We start from the raw sequence: 18,540 nt of genomic DNA on the forward strand, positions 1-18,540 counted from the left end.
TCAGTGTCTGCACCTGTAACCTGCTGCCTGGACTCCCTCTGCCTTTGGGCATCACTCACTGAGTCAAAAGTTTTCTTCAAACCAAGACAGGGGAGAAGTACTGCAAACCCTCTGCTCTTCTATCTGTAATCTGATCAGTTTTCTTCTAGTTGCTGCTAGCAACCAGAACCATTCGTGTTTGCCCGCAGAGCAAATTTCAGTGAACAGATGTGGGTTTGTTAGCGTGGCCTCAACTTCTCCAGCAATTCTTTAAATAACGTGCCCTTTCTGATGGCCCGCAGCCGGGACCTTCCAGCTGGGAAAACACCAGCCACAGAGACGGCACAGCTGTGGGCTGACACCTGCACTGGTCTCCCCTGGTGCTGCCAGCTCTCATGCTGCCAGAAGTGTGGGGAGCTGTGGCATTCCCTTAAATCCCCAGCTCTGGGAGGTCAGGGATTTTTTTGAGGCTCTCAGTTTCTCATTTAGCTATTTCTGCTCCTCGCAGTCACGGAGCCACTGTGGCTCAGGTAACACCTGGACACAAGAAAATTCAATTCAGCCTTTACCTGGCTCCCGATGTGGATGCTCAGGTTTTGCAATGCACATCTTTCTCTTGCGTTAACACTGGTGAAGAGGAGTCTAAATGTGCCTGGGAGATCTGCCCTGCTACCCAGGCAGCTCCTGAGCCAAAATCAGGGACTGGCAAAAGCAAGAAAGTCCCTGCATGTAACAGACTGTTGGACATCAAGATGAGCAGGAGAGTGAAGGACACGCTGCTCCGACTGCACACTCATCCCAGGAGGGGTTAATGGACCTCTCGAGATACTGCTGGATACTGCTCTCATGGGCTCTCCCAGACCACAGCAGCCACATCCTCCGTGCATCCCAATGGAGGAACCTCTCTGGCTCCGGCTGCCCTTAAATCTACCTTTGCTCAAAGGTGCCTTACCTGTCCCCAAAAGCATCTAACTCCATGGGAATGAGTGCAAGTCCCTTTCCAGGGGGATTTCGGGGAGGATGCAGCCAGCTTCACTACTGGCAGTGTGTTCCCTGTGCAGAGATAACACCCTCCCCAGGGTAGACGGGATGCAGGGATAAACAGCATCTACATCACTCAGGGAAACATCAGTGTTTTCAAAGTAGGGTTTTCCTGAAGTGGAAGAAAAAAATTACAGTTTTGGTTCTTAGCATGGGACAAACTGTGCCTAGATCCATCAGATCAGGAACTTCTAACTTGTCCTGTGAAATGCTAAATTTCACATAAACGAAACTATGGATGGTGGTCACCTTGAGGCTTAAAAAGTGGCCACTAAGAAAGCACAGAGGATCGGGCTGAGAGGAAGAAAATATAGCCAGAAACACAAAGCAGAACTATCAAAACTTGAGAAAATTTTCGTGGGAGTCATTTTGAAAGTGTTCACAAGGACCATCCCCGAGCAGCTCCGCTCCTTGCCCTCCTTGAGCTGTGGTGGCTCTGTGGGGCTGGCTGGAGCCCAGGGCTCATTGCACAGCAGGGTTTTCTACCCATTCCCTGCTTCATTACTGAATCGATGAATAATTGATACAAGCAATTAGTGTAACAGCAAATGCAAGTGCAGATGTATAAACCCAAACAGCAAGATCCAACAATGCATTGGAGCAGGGTGGCAAGGGTGGATATATGCCTCCAGTGAGACACCTGTGGGGGTGTAAAACTTCATACCACCCAAAAAAAACCTGTACTGGAAACATCTCTGAGCCCTGGAAGGAGAAGTCGTCCTCTGCCTTGAGGAAATGATCCCGTATCAGCTGTCTGCACTAATCCCACTACCCCGTTACTGTCACCCCCAACTGATGGCTCTGCAAAGGGGGCCTGACCGGGGTAGCGCCCAGCCCTGATGCTGCAGTGCCCACACTGCGCCTCTCCCCAGAGCTGCTCTGCTGCCTGCAACACAGTGGTGAACAGGAGCCAGCGCTTAACTGGGGGCAACAGCCTTGTCCAGAGCTAGCCCAACACATAGCTTGCACCCCATGTTTTGGTGCGACCACCTGCCAAAAGTGTCAGCAAACAACCTAGGACAACCCTGCCCCTCCACCCCCCCACCCCACCCCCCCCCCCGCACACTTTAGCCAAGCAGCTGGAGTTAGCCGAGACTTGCTACCACCGCAGCACCGAGCTGCCAGTCCTGAACCGCAGCTGCCCCGGCTGTCCCAGCTCTGGACCCCAACCTGTCCCCTGGCCGCTGCCCTCCATACCCACCACGGCTACCAACACACACAGAGCTTGGATTTCAGTGGTAAGGGCTGAAGCTGCTGGCTGGTCCCCAGTACCAGTAAACGGAGGGCAGCCAAAATGCCAGTAAATGGAGGGCAGCTGTGAAAGTCCTGGAGCAGAAAGCCCACGTTCTCAGCCCCCTGAAATGCTGCTCCGGCAGTGAGAGCCAGCCAGCGCGGATGGCACAGCCGTACACAGAGCCAGACTTGCAAGGGAACCCCAAAAAGTCCCCATCGCTACAAATGCCCCTTCACTCCCCCTGGATGCTCTCCGTTACCAACCCTTCAAGCCCAGCCTGGCAGCAATGAAGCCAGGCAGGAGCCACAGGTTCCCCAGGAGGCAGCAGGCACAGCCCAGCGCAGGGGTGCAAGGGGACCGGCACAGGGAGCTGAGCAGATGCCTTTCATTTAAAAGGACATCAGTGTTCCCGAAGGCACCGTGCTGCTTCCTCAACCTGTGGCCGGATCCTGCCCAGCGAAGGGTACAGCTTTGAAAGCAAAACCTACCAAATGTGGGCTCCCAGTTGCATCCCAGCTGCAGGGGCCAAGCAAGCGGCATCTCCTCCGGCAGCCCCAGCCCCGACATGTGCCCGCAGCCACGGCTGAGCAGATGCGAGCACAGTGCCTGGCTCTGCCTCTGCAGTTATTAATGTCCGTTTCAAGCGGCAGCTGAAGCCGCCCCAGACTCTCCCAGACACCACTCCCGCGTCCCCCTCGTGCTATTTACAGCTCCGCTAGCAATCCCTGGAGGTACTATTACCTGCTGATAAATGTGGACAACCACTCTGCCTTCAGGAAGAGTTATGTATCACACCGAAACCCAGCACATTTGCTGTTGCAGCTCCCCTTCTCCTGCCCCCGAGTGACACCAAGCCACAGACCGATTCTGATGCTTCCTGTTAAATCAAACTCTGCTGCAGGTTCGCAGTTGGATTTTTTCCCAAACTACTTTTTCTGGAAAAGAAGTGGGAGATGCTCTGCAGCGTGGCGCTCTGCCCTCTGCACTGCAATCCCCTATGAGCGGCTCTACCCTAATGGGCAGGAATAGGGAGCATCTACCTACCTAGAGTACGGTCCCCATCCAGGGGTCAGCCCACGCATGACCATCTGCCCTTCTCTCCTGCAAAGGCCAGTGCCCTCTCCTGACACCCCCATACACACCAGCTGGGGACCCGACTGCCTTGGCTGGATGCTTCTCCTCCTGGTATTACATTTTGTTGACCAAGACAGGCAAGTTGCCCTGATGGCTACAGGGAGAGCGCAGTGGCGTGTGTGCGCACAGCTGCTGCCACAGCCATTTGCCAGTAGTTATCTGCACCATGGCCATCATTTACTGATGGGTCTCACTGCCACGGTCCCAGCCTGTGCTTGGCTCTTCTCCAGCACAGACTTCAGGCACACACATGTCCCCCTGCTCCCAGCCAGCTGCAGGCTCATGGATATTTCTGGGGTGGAGCAGGGGAAATGTGCTGCCTCCTTCACCTTGCAGGTAGCCACAGCTTTGCAGTGGTACAGGAAATATAAAATCTCACTGAACATGGAGCTGAACTCAGCTACACGATGCCATCACCGACAGCAGCAACGTGGCACAGCCACTCCAGCAGCTGTGGTCAGCACCTATCCTGCCTGCACGATCAAAGGGAGCTGGGCCTGATGGGTTTTGTGCCTGATTCCTTCATAAGGCCACTTGGCTGGCTGCAGGGCTGTGGGACATGGGCACACAGCCCAGGGATGTCACCACACTGTAGGTGCCCAGCTGCCCCTGAGCCTCAGAGCACCCCCAGCCTGGGGTCCCTGGCCCCTTTCAGACAGGAATGAGCCCAGCCGCCATCCAAACCTGCACACACACACCGCACCATGTCTGTCATTTTGACGATACAGCACCAGTTTGCCCAAGCTGGGCACTAGCTACGGCCTGCAGCCTCATTGACCGAGGTAACCTGCCTCCACAGGGTGAGTGCGGTGGGACTTGGTGCTGGAGGCTAGTGAGATAACGTCTAGGGCATAAATATCCCCGGCAGTAAAAAAAGCAGAGAGGTGGGAAAGGGGGAGGAAGGCGGGGATCCTGTCATTGGCATTCAGCCCACAACCCTCAGCATCCTTTCCCTGCCAGGGTGGCACAAGGCTGATCAGCAGGGGAATCTCTCTGCAGTGTTATCAGCAGGGGCAGAGCACTCTCCACTGTGCAGAATGAGGGAGGTGATAGCAGGATCCTGAGCTGATGCATTCATTCACCGCAGAGCCATTGGGAAAGACTCATCCCAAAATCACTTATAACAGGACCATGATGTCGGTGCTGGAATCAATCGCTGCTGCCGGCACAGATCACAGTAAGGAAACAACCCCTGAGAGAACAGGACGTGGCAGAGCAGCTCTGCCTGCAGCTGGCACCAACAGGGCCATGGCCAGTCACACACAGAACAGAGGAGTCCCAAACAGTACCAAAAACAACACCAGCGACTCCAAAGCCAAACGTAACCCTCCTGCAATCATGCCATGTCACTCCATCAGGAAAGTGCTTGTTACAGGGCAGGATGCCAAGCCTCGTGGAGGGCCAGGGGACCCCACGGGGACAGGATGAAACCATCCCAACCCCACACCACTCTGGGCACCACCACCCAGAGCTCCCCGGCATTTCAAACACATCCTTTGGCTTTGCAAAGATATCAGGGTTCGAGTAACTTTTGCAATCAATTACTTGAGCTTGGCTTCAGAGTCTTGCCCAACCACATGCGCGCAGCCCTCCACCACGCCAGAAGGGAAGAGCATCGGCAGGTACCCAAAACAGTAGTTATTTGGGCATGGGAGAGGAGTGCTCCAGCTAAGCAGACAGGGCCAGCCCTGCTTGGCACAGGCAGTGTCTCCCCTTCGCAGGCAGCGCTGCGCCAAAGCACTTCCAGCGCCTTCATTAAATCATAGCAGCGCTGGCTTAAACCACTTCGTCTGTGCCTTTGGCCACCCTGTGCAAGTGATCTCAACACCACTCACCCCCCCGGGCTGCCAGCGCTGCTCATGTCAGCATGCTTGCTCTTACCAGCCCTTCTGGGATTCACAAGAAACATCTTCAAGGGTTTAAAAATGTCTCTGGCTGTGATAAAAGTGTCAGTGGCTGCTCGCACCCCTGCTACCCCACTGTGCCTTTCTGCTCAGGATGGATGCAGGAAAGATCACTGTGTCAGTGGATGTGGCCGGGAGAACATCACACAGTGCCTGAGAAACAGGAGCTAGTGTTTGCCGGAGGGGAAAGGTCTGCTTTCCTAATGGCTTTGGAGTTCAGCTAGGCAAATGGACAAATAAAACTGGAGCTGTGGCTCTCAGCTGGCCCATCTGCTCCACTGTCCCTCCCTGCTCGCTCCCGGTACACACGTGCCTCGGGAGCCTGGGAGCCAGCAGCACTGGGGCCAAGTGAGCGGCTCTCCAGGGCTGGCAGCCCCCAGCACCTCCAGTCCACCTGAGCCAGCATCAAGACCCAGCAGGGCTGGAAACTGAGCTTGATGGAGCCAGGGCTCAGTGCCAGGGGAGATGCTAAAAAGCCCAGTACCCCAACCCAGCATCCCATCCAGCCCCACACAAATGCCAGGCGAACCCTCGCCTCCCCAGGCTTTGTGCTGTGTCCCTGTGCTTAGGACTGCAAGCCAACTGATGTGCAAGAGGGGACTGACAGGGTGAAAGATCAGCCCCAGGACCCCTCAGCACTCATCCAGGCTCACCTGCACCGCAGGGAATTGGCAGTCAGGCTACTGCATAGAGTCCTTTAATTTATAAAGGGACATTTGAGACACGCTTTGAAGGGAACTGTAAAATACACACACACAGCCTTTGATGCCCTGGTTGCATGTGGGACTTGTTCCTGTGAAAAAGGGCTACACACCCAGCAAGAATACAGCTCAGGATCGGTCAGTCTGGGGTAGCACAAACTGTATCAACTTCTTTTATGTTTGCAGCCTGCTTCACACCTACTGCTATCTCTTCAACTCCTGTCCCAGCTGAGTTAAAGTCAATACACTATCCTTTTCTCAGCCCGTTGAGCGTCCAGGGAGAGACCCACATACCACCATGCTCTGAGCTCGCCGACATGGATTCAAAGGTCCCATTCACTCTGATATCACGGGAACCTCTGGCAGGGACAGTTTCCTCCAGATATTTAAGCCGACAGAGCTGAGCAGGAGCCTCATCCCCAAAGGGACAGCATCTCCAGTCCCACAGCTCCCGAATTCACAGCATTACTGAAGCAGCCTTTGGCTGCCCTCAGAAGCAAGTTTTTCCAGCCCAGGGTAAGAGCTGGACTGTGCTCGCCGGCATGGAACAACACACTTATTTGCTTTACTTTTGTAACCTGGCTCATAAATACTGCCAGCTGATGCTTTAACCCTATTGGGGCAGAATAAACCTCACCATTTTCTCCTCCGTTTGAGCACCCTGAGAGCACGAGCAAGGCGCTGGGAGGGTGTGTGGCCAGGGTCAGGCTGGCCCTCCAGGTGCTGGTGTGATGTGCTTAGCCCTGCCCCGCCTCTCGTGTTGGCACCATGGAAGAAAAGTAGGCTCTGATGGAGGTCCAGGTTTCCTGCACCCTTAACCATGCCCTGTCCTGTCTGCTCCACAGCAGCAGGTGAGCAGGACCCTCTGGAGCAGAGCTGGCACTGACGGGGCAGCAGGTTGCCAGCCCAAAATGGAAGGACTTTGGACCTAAAACAAAGCAAGAAGGAGCAAATTTCTTCCCTCCTTCCCCATCAAACAGTCAAACACACTCTGACTACACTGCCACTGAGTGAAGCACCCCAGTCAGACAGACAGAGATCCACCCCACTTGTCCCCAGCCTCGTCACAAGCACCTTGTCCCAAGGTGCTTGTCACAGCCAGCCAATGCCAGCAGCCCCTTGGCTGTGCCAGCACGAGCATGTATGTCGCCACCATCCAAAGGAGACAACCCAGTGTAAAGAGAAAGGGTGTTGCTGAAGGCAGCGAGGTGCCCTGCAGGGAACAGTGATTGCAGAGGGACACGGGTGTGCAGCAGGGTGGGTGCCTGGGGCACAGCAGGGTGCTCAGGGCGAGGAAGAGGAGGCAGGGCATGGGACAGGAAAGGGATCACCCACGCTCAACCTTCCCCACACTGCAGGTGCCCAGGCCAGTGCCCGGGGGGAGTGTGGCCGCCCCTCTGCCTGCAGATCCTCCGCAGAGCCCTCCCCGCACCACCGCTTCGGCCCTGGTTTCAATCATCCCTCGATTACACACTGTTTGCTTTTGTTGACAGCACATTTACTTGCACTTGTCAAGTGCACTGTAAATAGTGAGAGAAACAGCCCTGCCCTTCCTGACCAGAGGAACGGCCAGGAAGGGGCCAGCCAGTCCCTCCCAGCGGCTCATTCCCAGCACCGGAGCCAGCGCTGCCAGGAAGGGCCAGGGTGCAGGATCAGTCCACGCCTGCTCACACCGTCAGCAGCCATGGCAGAGAGACTGGTGGCCGGGCTTTGAAAAGTGCTGAGGATCCACCACCTCCCTTGGGAAACAAGGGGAGCACCCATCCTGGACTCCCATGGCCCAAAGTCCACACCACCAAGTGTCCATAATTATTTAGCTTAAGGATAATCTACATCTTTCAGATACAGCCAGCCATCATCTCCGAGGTAATCTCAGGTCACGGAGTCAGAGGGAAGAGTAATCAGCCGTTCTGAGTGTGGAAGACACAAAGAAACAAGCAGTGAGAATCAGATGGTCATAGCAGGTTTGTTACAAGCAGGGTGTTGTGCCACTAATCTTTTCCTTGGCAGCCAAACCAGCTGGAGCAGCTCCAGCCCCTGGTGCCTCATCCTTGCCCCTGCTCTGCAGTTTGCCATCTCTTCAATAGCGTTAATGCAATTCATCGCAGGGCCAGGCTAGAAACAGGACCAGTGCAGCAATGCAAGGTTAAAAACCATGCTCTGCACAGATGGTCATTACTTGGCCCAAGGAGGCAGCCTCACTAACCCGATTAATTCATAAAGCTGCTCTCACTATAATCACATTGCCGCTGCTGTGATTCCTCACCAGCCCCAGCCCACCTCCAGGCTCCACGCCTCCCCATTTAGCGATGTTTGTCACCGAGCTGGGTCACCCTGGTGATGTGTTTTACAGATCCTTGCTCAGTACAGCCAAGGGGCAGGGAACAGCCTCTCAAGGCAGACCCAAACCTGAGGACAAGAGTGGGGAAGGTTCTGCAGAGGGAGGAAATATCCACAGAACAACCCCTGAGACCTGCTGCAGCTGGCAGGACAGGTTCATCACTTAGTGAAGTTCAGCCAGGTCTTATAGTGGCAGCAGAAAAGCCACTGGAGCCCCACTTCCATCATGTCAAGCAAGCTGGACCACACCGCCAGCCACAGTTATTCCCAGAGCTCCTCCTGCACCGACTCTGTCAGGAAAAGCTCATTGGGAGCATGGCTGGACCATCACAGCTGTATCCTTCATGGATATCTCTCCCTTCATCTCCAGAAGTGGATGCAGCATGTACCATATACTTGTCTGTCCCAGAAACTAGCAGCTTTGCTCTAAAACCAGCTGCTCTGAAAGCAGCAGTGTGACAACATGGGCCCCAGAGAGCGTGCATCCTCCAGGCTTGACACCATCCTCCCAGGAAACGTTGCTGGAGGCAGTGGCAGCTCTGCAGAGCCATGTCCCTGAGCCAGAAGGACACTCCTGCCCTTAGTGCTGCCCTGCCTGGGGATGGCTCAGGGGACCTTGAAAAACAAGAGGTACCACCCCAAAATTTGTCTGATTTCCCACAGCTCCAAAAAGTTGGCACCACACAACTTTTCTCCATCAGTTTGGCCAGTCCAGCCCCTCCTCTCCAGATGCACCCATCCTTCTGGGGATCCTCTGCCCCACTGCATCTGTCTGTTCGGGGAAGGACTGAGGGACAGCATTAACAGCAGTATTAACATGTTGCAGGGAGAGCTGTTCCCAGCTCACACTCTGGCACGGCAGCCACAGAGGCTGCTGAGGAGCTGCCTGCTGCTCAGACAGTGTCCCTTTTTGCAGCTCCAGTGCACAGCTGGCACATGGTGCATCTCTGCCTGGCACTGAGGCTGTGCTGGCCCTTCGCTCCTGTCACACAGCAAAGCCAGATACCCTCAGCTGGGCTCTGGCCGAAGAGAGATGTGCTGCCACTTGCCAAGCTGGAGCAGTTTTAAAGGCTTTGCAAATCAGGTTCCTGCTTGGAGCTGAAATTAACCATGCCAAGGCTGGTCTTTTCAGCTTCATTTGCCTGTGCAGAGAGCACAGACACTGTTCTGTTTCCTTAAATAGCCCTAGCATCAAATGACTTGTAAGCAACAAGCAAAGCTAATGGATCACTTCTCCCTTCCAAAAAGCAACTGATTTTCCCAGCTCCTGCCCCCTGCTGCACTGGCATCCCCAGAGACATCTGCCCTGACTAACCAGCTGCCGTGCAGACTGGTTATAGCAGCCCCAGCTGCAGCTCACCCATGTCAGGCTTCTGTCTCCAGCCTGGCCTCACTGGTGCAGCTGCCCACTCTGCTCTGAGCTTGCATCCTCACCTGTCCGCTCTGGAGCTGCAGCCTCACACCTGGCTGCTCTCCCTTCCCTACGCTGTTCCTTCTTGCATTTCAGAATCACGTTTGCTTTAAAATTGCATCCTGGTCATTTTATACCTTGCTGGGATAGGAAATGGTGCTACAAACTAAATTAGTTGCCTGGTGGCTGCTCTCATGCTCCTTTTCTCCCTCCTGGCCCCATATCCCACCAGTGAGATTTCCATCAGCTTTGGCAAGCCAAGACAAAACACCCTAGTCACAAACCCTGGAGGACCCGTGCTGTCACTCCACTGCACCCAAGGAGCACCCTCTGGGCTCCTGAGGCACAGAAAAGCCTTAGAAAGGTTTGTGTTGTCTGCTAGAGTATTTTTTCACCTACTCATAGCCAGGCTCCTTCCATAACATGGGGAGCAGACACTCTCCAGGGCTTTGCTTTGAGCCACAGGACTTCTACGTCTAGCAGAATGCCAAAATCCCACACCTTGCCGTGAACACAGAGTCTGGGGCGGGGAGGGCAAACAGCAATATCACCCAAAGTCCCAGAGCACGTGTCATGATGGAGAGCCGCCAAGATCCCCGCTTTGAGGATCTATTTGAGATGCCCACATTTGAACATGTTCCTGCACAGCTTCACCCCAGAGGATCCCCCAGCCCGTGGCTGGGTGGCAGCCAGCCAAGAGCAGAGCCATGCCAAGCCCCCAGCAGCAGAACCATCATGCGCATCGCCCCCATGCCAAGCTGCCTGGGACCCCCTGCCCAGGCACTGGGTCATGCCAGCAAGACGTACCACAGGACAACAAGAGCCTTGTCACCTCTTTGAATTAGCTGCCCTGGGCTATTTGCATTTCTAGCGGTTTGGTTGGTAACTAGGTTCTCAGGCTTTGTATGTTGTTGCTATTTTAGTACATCTGAAACGTGCAGGAAAAGGAATCTGGAGGCTGTGTCTCCTGTGGAGATGTTTGTGCTGACCCAGTTTGGGACGCTGCAGAGCAAAAGCCACGTCACTCTGCCTCCAGATCCAGGCAGCAGCGTAGTCACCTGCTCCTGGTTTTGCCTGCACATTCAGTGAGAGTGTCACCTGCCTTTAAGCCAGACTGGACCACACACCAAAGCTGTATCCACATGTTGACATGGGGCAGGAGCCGCTCCACCACCACACACCAGCAAGGGGAGTTATCCAGGTGGTTTTACCCTCGAGATCCCTGTCTGCCTCACTTAAAGCTCTTTAAACACTCAGCACAGTGCGTTTCTCTTCTCCTGAGCAGCAGGTCACCCACTGACGGTCCAAACCCAATCCACAGGGGATGAGACGACTCCAGCAGAAATTGCCACTGTCCCAGACAACTCCATGGTGTGGCAGCCCCAGCCCCAAAGGCAGGCAGGAGGTGTTAACTGCATCCCCGCAGGTCAGGCATGCCCGACAGTGCTTCAAACCCGCTCCACACACATCTCTCTTGCCAATGCTGCTAAGACAATGCTGTCAGGCCAGGCTGAAGTTCTTCAGTGTGGGAAAAGTGCTGGTGCTGCCTTGCTAGGTATGAAAAACAACACTCATCAAATGACCTTTCTGTGCTTTGAGGCCATCTGCGGGGTCCAGATCAAATGCTTGAGCCCATCTGAGTGCACAGAAGGGGCAAATCTCTACACCGCTACTCCCATGACCTCAGCCCTTTAATCAGGACCCAGAGATCATGGCCTGAACCTCTCCCTCCGCATTCAGTCCTGCCCTAGCACCGAGCTCTTGAGGCAGGAGTTGCATGGCCTCAGCTGTCCAAATACAGATGCTGGGAGGTGTCAGACTCAGAGTCTGCCTCCACTCGAGTCAGTGGATGCAAATGCAGTAATTGTTTCCCCGAGCAGGGCAGGAAGCTTCGGATGCAGCAATGCCTGAATGCAAACTTGCTCCTCACCTCACAAAAAACCAGCCTCCAGAGCAGCTCGCCTGGCAGGAGTGTCACTGGAGCAAAATCCCCACCACAGGCAGAGCCCCGCAATGCTCAGAGAAGGGTTTTTGAGCTCCCGCATGGGTCTCTTACCTTGTTCTCTGTAGGAGCTGATGCCGGATGTTGCTGCTTGGTGATGTTCTCAGCCAGACACCAGCAGATCCTCTTCTTCTGCTCCTGGGAGTAAGCCTCCAAACTTAATAAGCACTCCGACTTCTGACGTAAAGGAAACACAGGCAGAGAGAAGGTCATTAGCTGTGTGTCGCAGGCCCTGGCTTTGTTTGCAAACTACTTGCTTCCAACAAGCTGTGTAGTATATATATATATAAAACAGGAGAGCTCGCACTGGTGACCTGAGCTCTGGGCACGAGAAAGCAAAATAGATGGGAAATCAGCTTGACAGTGGCATCTCCTCCAGAGAGAGGGTTAAAGGCTGCTATGGTGCAGAGCAGCAGACTTTTGCTTTAATAAGCAGGAGCAGAGTGGTAAGGCACGGGCAGAGCACCAGCAATTCCGCACCCTGTGCCACCACAGTGGAAACGTGTCTGTCAAGCTAATTTAGAGAGTGGAAATTGAGCTTTGCTGTATGCAAACATCAATGAGGCGCCGTAGCATGAACTGATGAAAACAAGCACCTTTAGGCTGGGCGGGGCTGGGAGGAAGACAGACTCCAGGAGAAGCCCCAGAGCAGCCTCGCCTGCTCTGCTCCTTACTTAGAGCATACCTCAGGGGTTGTTTTGAGGATGATGCTCCAGCTCCAGTCATGCACTGTCTGTGAGCAATGTGCAGTGAGAAAGGAATTAAGAGAAATGATGGGCATTCATCCCACCTGAGCCCACCTCCCCTCGCACCCTAGCCTCTTCCCTGCACACACCCTTTTTGATATGGACCTGTTTCTTTTGGACACATTTTCTTCGGGCCAAATCCCACTTATTTAAGAAACCTTCTAACTGATTTCACTCAGCAAGTGTCTCCCAGCCCTTAAATGCAGTTTAAATCTCTTGTGCTAAAAATTAAGTATCAGTAACATTTGCTGCCCACTGGAGTTTTGCAGGTTTCACTTTAAAAAGGGTCCAGAAACGCCCATGGCTGGATTATCTCCTTCTGAGGCCAGATATGAAAAGGGGAAGAAAAAAAAAAAAAAAAAAGAAAGAAAGAAAAAAACCCCAGAACTTTAGGACAGAACCGTAAAGAAAGAAAAAAGAGCCTTCCACTAAAGGGCATAAAAAAGGTCTTTCATTTCCCCCTAGGATTTCCTTCCAGAAGGGCAGGTCTCCAACAGCCTGTTTTTCCCAGAAAGGTCAGAAAGAACTAAGGAACTTGCAGCTTTGTGACTCCAGAGACACAACACAACCAGAAAAGGAAAAGCTTTTTAGTCACACCATTTAAACACTGTTTTCATTCGATGCTAATTCATTCACGTTTAATCCAAAATCCCTACTAAAGCAGTAAATAAACCAATCTCCCACTTCACCTCTAGAAAACAGAGATCTCTAGGTCAGTCCTTTGCCCCTCCAAGAAGACTTATAGGAAAGAGAAGATTTGATCTTTCTTATGTCTGGACATCACCACATATTTATTCTTACAACAGAAACAGGCTTAAACATCGAAAATACATGCTCGGGCTTACTGAGCACTACCAAAATGGAATAGAGGTTTGTGATTCAGGGACACAAAGGGGGTGAGGCTCCCCCTTGTCCCCCAGATCCTGAGTTGCAGTGATGCTCTGAGCATCCCAGTGCTCTTTCCCATCCCAGACGTCTCAATCTTTCCCAGTCCCATGCTAGCAGATCACTAGGCTGTACTTCTGTGATATCCACCAGTCCCTAGGAAAGTACCTAATCGTTCCTGCGTTCAGAGGAGAGGACGGGTACCAATCCACTGAGCTGGAAATCCAGACTGGCATTTCCCTGCCCTGCACTTGGGGCCAGAAGTGAATGACGGCAAGGACTCAGCAAAGCCTAAAAGACATTAGCGCAGCTGCAAGGAGTCCAGCGCCCACATTGATGCTGCAAATACTGCACACTCCCGTCCCTACCGAGCTTCTGCAATTCCTCCAGCACGAGGCTTAAAGCAGTTCCAAGGACATCTCATATCCCTTGCTTGTGATGGATGCACCGCTCACCTACCCCTGCTCTGCAGCCCCTTGCTGATTCAATTACAGTCCCCATCTCTTTGATTGAATTTAGCATAGAGTGATGCTCAGCCCACACTGGCTCCTGAGAGCAACGTGTCCCTCTCCCTCCCGCTCAGCCTCAGCGAGCTGGAAAGACTCCCCAGCCCCAGCCACCTGGGAATATTAAAGCCAGGAAAGGAGATTGCCCTCTGGTCCAAAAGTCAGAGGAGAAATTCAACAGCCCCGATGCATGTCCTGGATATTGTGGGCAAGGCAGAGGGGGGACACTAACTGCCAAATTGTATTTATCCAATCTGTACGTATTTTACTATCATTTCTGTGCCACAGCAGCGAGACTGCAGCACTTTATTCCTTCAAAGTGATATTTAACCTCTCCAATGCACATTTCCCAAGGGAAAGGCTCTGTTTCTCCCTCTTCCATCAACCTGCTCCCCCCAGTAATGTTCAACTGTGTCGGGGAAAGAGGCAGCCCAACCCGCAGGGGCTGAGCACCCCCAGCTGCCTCTAAAGCACAGGCTCCTGCTTGCAAAGTCCTTTGGGATCCAGCCAGACGGAGGGCAGACACGTGAAGGACCGATGGTTATATAGGACAAAGCTCTACCAGCGGCACGTGTCCCCGGAGCCCAGCCCCTGCCGGGGGGCCGAGCTGCCCAGCTCAGCACTCCCATGCACCGGGGAGGCCAGGGCAAGGAGGTCGGCCACCATCGGGGCTCAGCCATGCCCTGCGCACGCCGCCTGGCCCAGGGCTCGCTCTGGGAACCGGCCTCCCCGCTATTGTTTTCATTCAGGGAGGCTGCCGCTTTGCCTGCCAATATTTACAAAGAGAAAACAGGGTTTAATCTCACAGTGCTGGGAAAGGAGGATGCAGATGGCGTGAAGGGGGCGTTTGCGACCAGATAAAGCGAGCGACTGAAGTGGCTGCCAGTTGCTTTCTGACTGCCTGCACCCCAGCATTTTTGAAAAACATGTTATTGCAGGTGTTGTGTGCTGGCTGGCACGGGAGCCACCCGTGAGCCCATGGCTCCAGGGCAGCACCGGCCCCTGCACCAGCACCAGGACCCCAGGCCACTGCTGCCCGTGGGAGAGTAAGAGAGAAATGCAGAGCATGTATCACAGAGGAGGACCCAGACTAGCCAACACAAGCCCCAAATGGGCCCTGTTACAGCCAGGGATTATCACAGGAAGAGGTTTCTTCTGCTCCATGGGAAAAGCTCACCCCTGCAGATGCTCCCCTAAGCTGAGACCCAGCCCCACTGCATCCAGGAGCATGGGGAGATGACAGGCAAGGGGTCTGGCCAAGCAGAGCTCCTGGTCAGCCCAGCAGACACCAGCCAAAAAGGAACTGTTGGCTCTGTAGCCCGTAGATCAGCTGATGACCTCCCAGAGAACACCCCCAGACCCTACGCACCAAGACATGCCCCTCCACGCAGGACCCAGCACAACAGCACCTGGCACACAAGGGTGGCTCTATGTGACACTGCAAAGCGAAGATGCAAGAACAACGAGCCAGACTCAGCCTGACACCTCCAGTGCCTTGAACTCAGGGACCAGCCCAGCCTGGGGCTGTTCTCATTGCTGCCTCCCGCAGCTGTGCTAGCAGATAGAGGCTGGTCAGGTCCTTGGGTGGACGTTTTCCCCCACAGATCAGGGGAACACACTTCTTCTTTCCCCAGGCTCCGCTCCTCTTCAGGGTTTATGGCAAAGTGGTTCAGGGACAGGGCTCGCAGCCCAGCTCAGCTCTGCCCAGCCCCTGGCCTCGAACGTTCAGAGCGTTGGTCCGTAGCCAAACCCAGCAGAGATCCCAGAGGGGAAGTACCTCGGAAACAGGCTCCAGACTACAATAGCTTTAAATCGCAGAGCAAACCTTCCACCGGCGAAACAGCAAGCCCTGGGAATATCCTGTGCAAAAAACACGGGCAACTGCTGGCTGGTTATTTGATGACCCACAGAGCTAGGTCTGATGAGAAAGTTCAGTTTGCTGCCGTGCTAAGCTGTGTGGGGAAGGGGGGGTGCAGGGGACCATGTCTCTTCCTGTGCTTTTTGGACTGCCAGACACACTGGTGGTGCCCAAAAAACAAATGCTGGCAGCAACAGCAGAGGCCCTATTGAAAGCTGGGATGACCAAAAGGTGACAGGATCTCATAGGTGCTTAAGCAGATGATGTGCATGGAGCTGCTGTTTGCAGGGCCCAGCTGTCTCTGCAGAAAAGCAGGGCTCGTTGCTGTGTGGCTTGGTTTTGGGCCAGAGAGGCTCTACAGATGAAAGTAAAAGATAGATGTGCCCATCCTTCCTTGTGACACCAAGGGCTGGCTCTTAGGAAATGGGTTTTCATGTCCTGCAGACACCTATGGATCAGGAGAGGCACCAAGACAGCAAAGTGGACCTGCTGCTTCGTGGTGCTCCAACTCACCCCAGGCCCATCAGAACCTGTTGCACTCAGAAGCTGCTGCTAAGGAGTGAAAAAATGGAAAAGTGATGCCACAAGAGGACTGCATCGTGGCACAGCCTGAAGGATGCTAAGCCTCCAGGAGGAAAAGCCAGCCAGAAGAGCCTTTTCCACCCACTTTGGAGCAGCCAGAAAGGACACAGGGCTTGGTTTGATTTTGCAGGCCAGCAGGTTGTCCTTAAGTGGCTCATCAGAAAACAGCCTTTACAGGAATCCCCAGCCCTGAGACTAGCCAGGCACAGAGCTCCCGGTGCAAACACCGCTCTGGCAAGCAGACATCAGGTCCACCACCTTCCCGTTCTGCAAACGCCCTTTCCTCTCAGCCAAGAGATCTCAGAGCTGAGCAGCCCCAGCAACAGTAACACCAAGCTTATCCACCTGCTGCAAACAGGGCCCCAATATTATCCATCCCTCTTCCCCCAGCACAGCCCCAAAGAGGGCAAGCTCTAGCCTGTGCAACCAACCCCAGGGAACAGCAGTTCCTCTCCAAAAACACCGGCTGGCTCCTGGACCTTTTAAAATCTCTCCAGTACTGTAACTGCATGTCAGCTCTTCTATCTGCCAACATCTGGGAAATGTGATCACAGAATTAAAGCCGGGGGGAAAAAATTAGGAACTTCTGCTCCAAAAAGCACATTCCATGGTCATCTCAAAACTCAGATTCAGGTTGAATTGTGTAAAGATTCACAAAACCAGGGAAGCAGAGTGCCCCTGTTTATCTTTCTCCAACCAGGACACGAGCACTCCCTGCTCTGCCCAAAGAGACCTGAACTGGGAGCTGTCACCACCCAGGAGCTGCTGCCCTGTCACCAGGCCATGGGTTATACCAAGCAGGGGCTTCTGCTACTGGTGTCGTTCCACATCATCTAACCTGGGTAAATACATGCTGGCAGAGGAGACAGAGCCCAGGGGTCTGTCTGCACAGAGCAGCAGCCTGGCGGCCAGGTCCAGAGCCATTGCTTTGCATGCTCTGGCTGCAGGAGAGCGCTGGCTTGAACCAGAAGAATGTTTCAGTTGCAGCTGAAATTTGGGGCATGTCATGGGGATGCCGAGTAGGGCTGCATTTCAGGAATTTGGGATAATCTGCCCACAGGTTCACATCACAACATCCTTCAGAAGCACTTTTCAAAATGTTGGCTGTCTTGGTCTAATGTTGTCTCGCTGCGCCTGCTGTTCAGGCGTCACACATGGAGAAACTCACAGGCTGGGACCTGCCATCCTTTGGATGGAGGTTAATGGAAACCTCTGTTCAGGAAGGAATTTAGCTGTTGCTGTATGCATGACTTGGCAGAGGGATTGAGCATGTGCAGATTGAGCGCCCGGCTTTCATGTGAGCTGGGTCACTCAAGCTGATGTATGCTGGTGCACTGCAGCACAGGAGACAGCCTCGCTTGGTGAACCTCTCCAGCACCCCAGAAATGAGCCACTGCTTGCGAGACACAGAGGAAACAAAGGAAATGTCAGAGAGCAGGAAAGGATTTCTCATCTGGTAACATCTCCTGACCATCACCAGCAGAGCGGCTGGAGGAGAGGGAGTCCCCCCTTAGGCTGAGTAGGACTGGGAACAGGAAGAGAAAGGCAAAGGAACACACTTCACATTCTCTCAGTGTGCTTCAGATTCATGGAATAAAACTGGAGAGAGCAAGGCAGCAAGGAGTGCATCTAGATTTGCTCTACTTGAAGTCCTTAGTCCCAGCACTTCTAGGCTGTCTGCAGTGCCTGCTCCACCACAGCCCAGAGGATCTTCCACCTTACTGCAGTACAACAAGCCCATCTGACAAATAACAGCCCACAAATCTCATAAATATAATCTCTTTTCCTATTACCAATTAGAGGAAATTGAGATACAATTTCAGCAGAGCACATAGTCCACTTCACAGACAAATACTCATCTCTTTTACCTTCTCCCATCCTGCATGCATCACCCAGCGCCAGCTGATGCTTGATTTTCTCCTACCAGGAAGTTAAACCCCAGCTATACTCCCACCCTGCAGTACTCTGGCATCTGCAGAGTGACCGTCACAGCGCAGAATTCAGGATTTTTTGTTCCAGCGAGGCTGAGGGACTCCTAAATCGCTAATCTTTTCTGTAAGGTGGCTGCGGTTAAACCCTTCCTGCAGCGAGTTGTGTCAGGGGCTCGCAAACCATGGCTTTAGGCCAGCACTACCTGGGGGTCAGAGCTGGGCACAGCTCTCGGCTCCAGGTCTCGTCACAGTTTTGAGGTTTTCTGAGCTTGTGTCTCTAAACCGG

The 18,540-nt window shown here is 53.6% G+C and overlaps 1 protein-coding gene across 1 annotated transcript in view; it reads right to left on the reverse strand.

The window, feature by feature from the left end:
• The window catches only part of RGS3 (regulator of G protein signaling 3), a 69,838-nt gene that overhangs the window by 14,350 nt on the left and 36,948 nt on the right, over positions 1-18,540 (reverse strand). The window contains 1 exon segment of the mRNA XM_056352299.1: positions 11,801-11,923. Coding sequence (XP_056208274.1) covers positions 11,801-11,923 — 123 coding nt within the window.

This window comes from Falco biarmicus, chromosome 9 (genome assembly GCF_023638135.1).
Source record: "Falco biarmicus isolate bFalBia1 chromosome 9, bFalBia1.pri, whole genome shotgun sequence".
Lineage (NCBI taxonomy): Eukaryota > Metazoa > Chordata > Aves > Falconiformes > Falconidae > Falco > Falco biarmicus.